At 33.2% G+C, this 2,294-nt stretch overlaps 1 protein-coding gene across 1 annotated transcript; it reads left to right on the top strand.

Moving 5' to 3' along the window:
- The first annotated feature begins 1,094 nt into the window (after positions 1-1,094).
- LOC111912626 (NADPH:quinone oxidoreductase) lies at positions 1,095-1,935 on the top strand. The gene has a single exon (XM_023908367.3). The coding sequence runs from the start codon at positions 1,174-1,176 to the stop codon at positions 1,762-1,764; it is 591 nt and encodes a 196-aa protein (XP_023764135.1). The 5' UTR covers positions 1,095-1,173; the 3' UTR covers positions 1,765-1,935.
- Positions 1,936-2,294: the final 359 nt, after the last annotated feature.

A 2,294-nucleotide genomic window follows, 5' to 3' on the forward strand; every position in this document is an offset into this window, starting at 1 on the left:
TATGATATCTATTATTTGATACTTATAAATCTCTTACAAAAGTAATTTCGTACACTCATTTTTTATACTTATAAATCCCTTACGAAATTAATTTCGTACTCATTTTTGATAATGTTTATCAATATTTTAATTATAATTGCGCAATACACAAAATATCATCAAGTGTAATAAATATAAAAAATAAAACAAAAGTCTTTTTGGAAATAGCCACTTAGGTGTGGTCATAGAAGATTTTCATTTTTACATATTTTCCCTCAATTAATTTTATTATTTAATAGTTTTCACCCCTTATAATTTTAAAGTTAAATTATTAGTATTTTTGTACATTACAATTTGGTCCCTTACTATATTTTAAAGTTAATTTTTGGTCCGTTACTATGGATATGGATCCGAAAAACCCGGAACCGGTTAAAGGGATTTTGTAGAACCGAAAAACAGACCGGTATATAAGAACCGGTTCCTGTTCGGTTTCGGGTACGGTACCGAGTAAAGTGGGTCTAGAACCGAAAAACCCAGAAACATCAATGTGGGCAGGTTGGAACCAGATAAAGTGGGTTTAGAACTGGAAAAATCAGAATTTTTGGTAATTAATTACTACTTAGTTGGTTGAACTTTGAAAATTTTCATATTGATATCCCGACTTTGGGGATTTGTAACTCATTGAATATGAAACCAAAATTGACAAAATTATAATCTAAAATATATACTAAGTGTAAACTACACTCTGGAAAAAAACCATCTATCAATCCAACTTTAAACGAATGAGATATGTATGTTTTAATATTTTCACAGAATACAAAGTACAAAAACATATAGCTAAAAAGTTGAAAATTTTTAGTTTTGATATCCCGACCTTGGGGACTGTAAATCATTGAATGTTAAACCAAAATTGACAAAATTATAGTCCGAACTCATGTACAAACTCTAAACTAGAAGTTGAAAAAAAAAACACATGTCAATCCGACTTCAAACGAATTAGATCCACAACAGGAATTGAACCCTCGACTTTAAAAAAAGAAAACAACACCGGATACCACTGGTCTGGAGGTTAATCTCAAACGCCTTTTTTCTTTTTTCAGGGTATCATTTCTCCTTCGTTGTGTCATTGTGTCAAATACCCTCTTAATATATTATTTCTCTTTCATTGTGTTCTACTCTTCGATAGAATAAAAAATGGAGTCTGCCTTGAGTCTCAAACCCATCGTCAACGTTGCTGCCATCTGTGGTTCCCTTCGCAAAGCCTCCTTCAACCATGGCCTTATTCGCTCCGCCATCGATTTGACCAAGCAATCGGTTGATGGAATGGCTATCGAGTACGTCGACATATCACCTTTGCCGATGCTCAACACAGATCTCGAGATCGACGGCAAATATCCGCCAGCAGTCGAGGTTTTCCGGCAAAAGATTCTTCAATCCGATTGTTTCCTCTTCGCTTCTCCTGAGTACAATTACTCCGTCACTGCACCTTTGAAGAACGCAATCGATTGGGCATCCAGGCCGCCGAATGTCTGGGCTGATAAGGCTGCTGCCATAGTCAGTGCCGGTGGTGGATTTGGTGGAGGGCGGTCACAGTATATTCTCCGGCAAAGCGGTGTTTACCTCGATCTTCATTTCATTAACAAGCCTGAGTTCTTCCTGAATGCGTTCGAATCTCCTCCTAAGTTCGACGATGAAGGCAATTTGATAGATGCTGCAGCTAAAGAGAGGTTGAGAGCTGTTCTTCTAGCACTGAAAGCTTTCACATTGAGACTTCAAGGCATGTGATGAAAGCTACAACAAGGTATTCAAAGCTGTTCTAGAGCGATTCGTTTGATTTTTTCGAATCTTCTTATGTTTCTGTTTGAATTTCCGCTTGTATGAATTGATTTTAGAATTCAAGGAAATGTAAAGTTCTAAGAACAAATAATATCATGATTTGTATGCTTTCGAAATTTTTGGGATTGCGTGTTGAAAATAAAATTAATTGCAGGTCTTACATCAAATAATTAAAAAGAAAAAAAAAAAAAAAAAAAAACAATATTATTATATAACGAAATTTTACACAAAAAATCGCTAATTACATTGTTTGTATTATTCTATATTTAATGTAATAAATTATGTATTATAATTGTTTAATTTTTATATTTGTATTATAACTTCTTATCGTCGTAGAAAAATTCATATAATTATGTAATATAATTTTATGCATTTATTCATTTATATAATACGAAATGCATAAAAAAAAATGATAGATGACAATAAATGCGTTTTTCGTTAAGGTGTGTTTGGAAGTTCTTTTTAATCTCAAATGTCTT

The sequence above is a fragment of the Lactuca sativa genome, chromosome 1, assembly GCF_002870075.4.
Source record: "Lactuca sativa cultivar Salinas chromosome 1, Lsat_Salinas_v11, whole genome shotgun sequence".
In the NCBI taxonomy this organism is placed as follows: Eukaryota; Viridiplantae; Streptophyta; class Magnoliopsida; order Asterales; family Asteraceae; genus Lactuca; species Lactuca sativa.

What these genes read in the sequence shown, in the direction of transcription:
- LOC111912626 (XM_023908367.3), top strand. Translation starts at nt 1,174, where the DNA reads ATGGAGTCTGCCTTGAGTCTCAAACCCATCGTCAACGTTGCTGCCATC.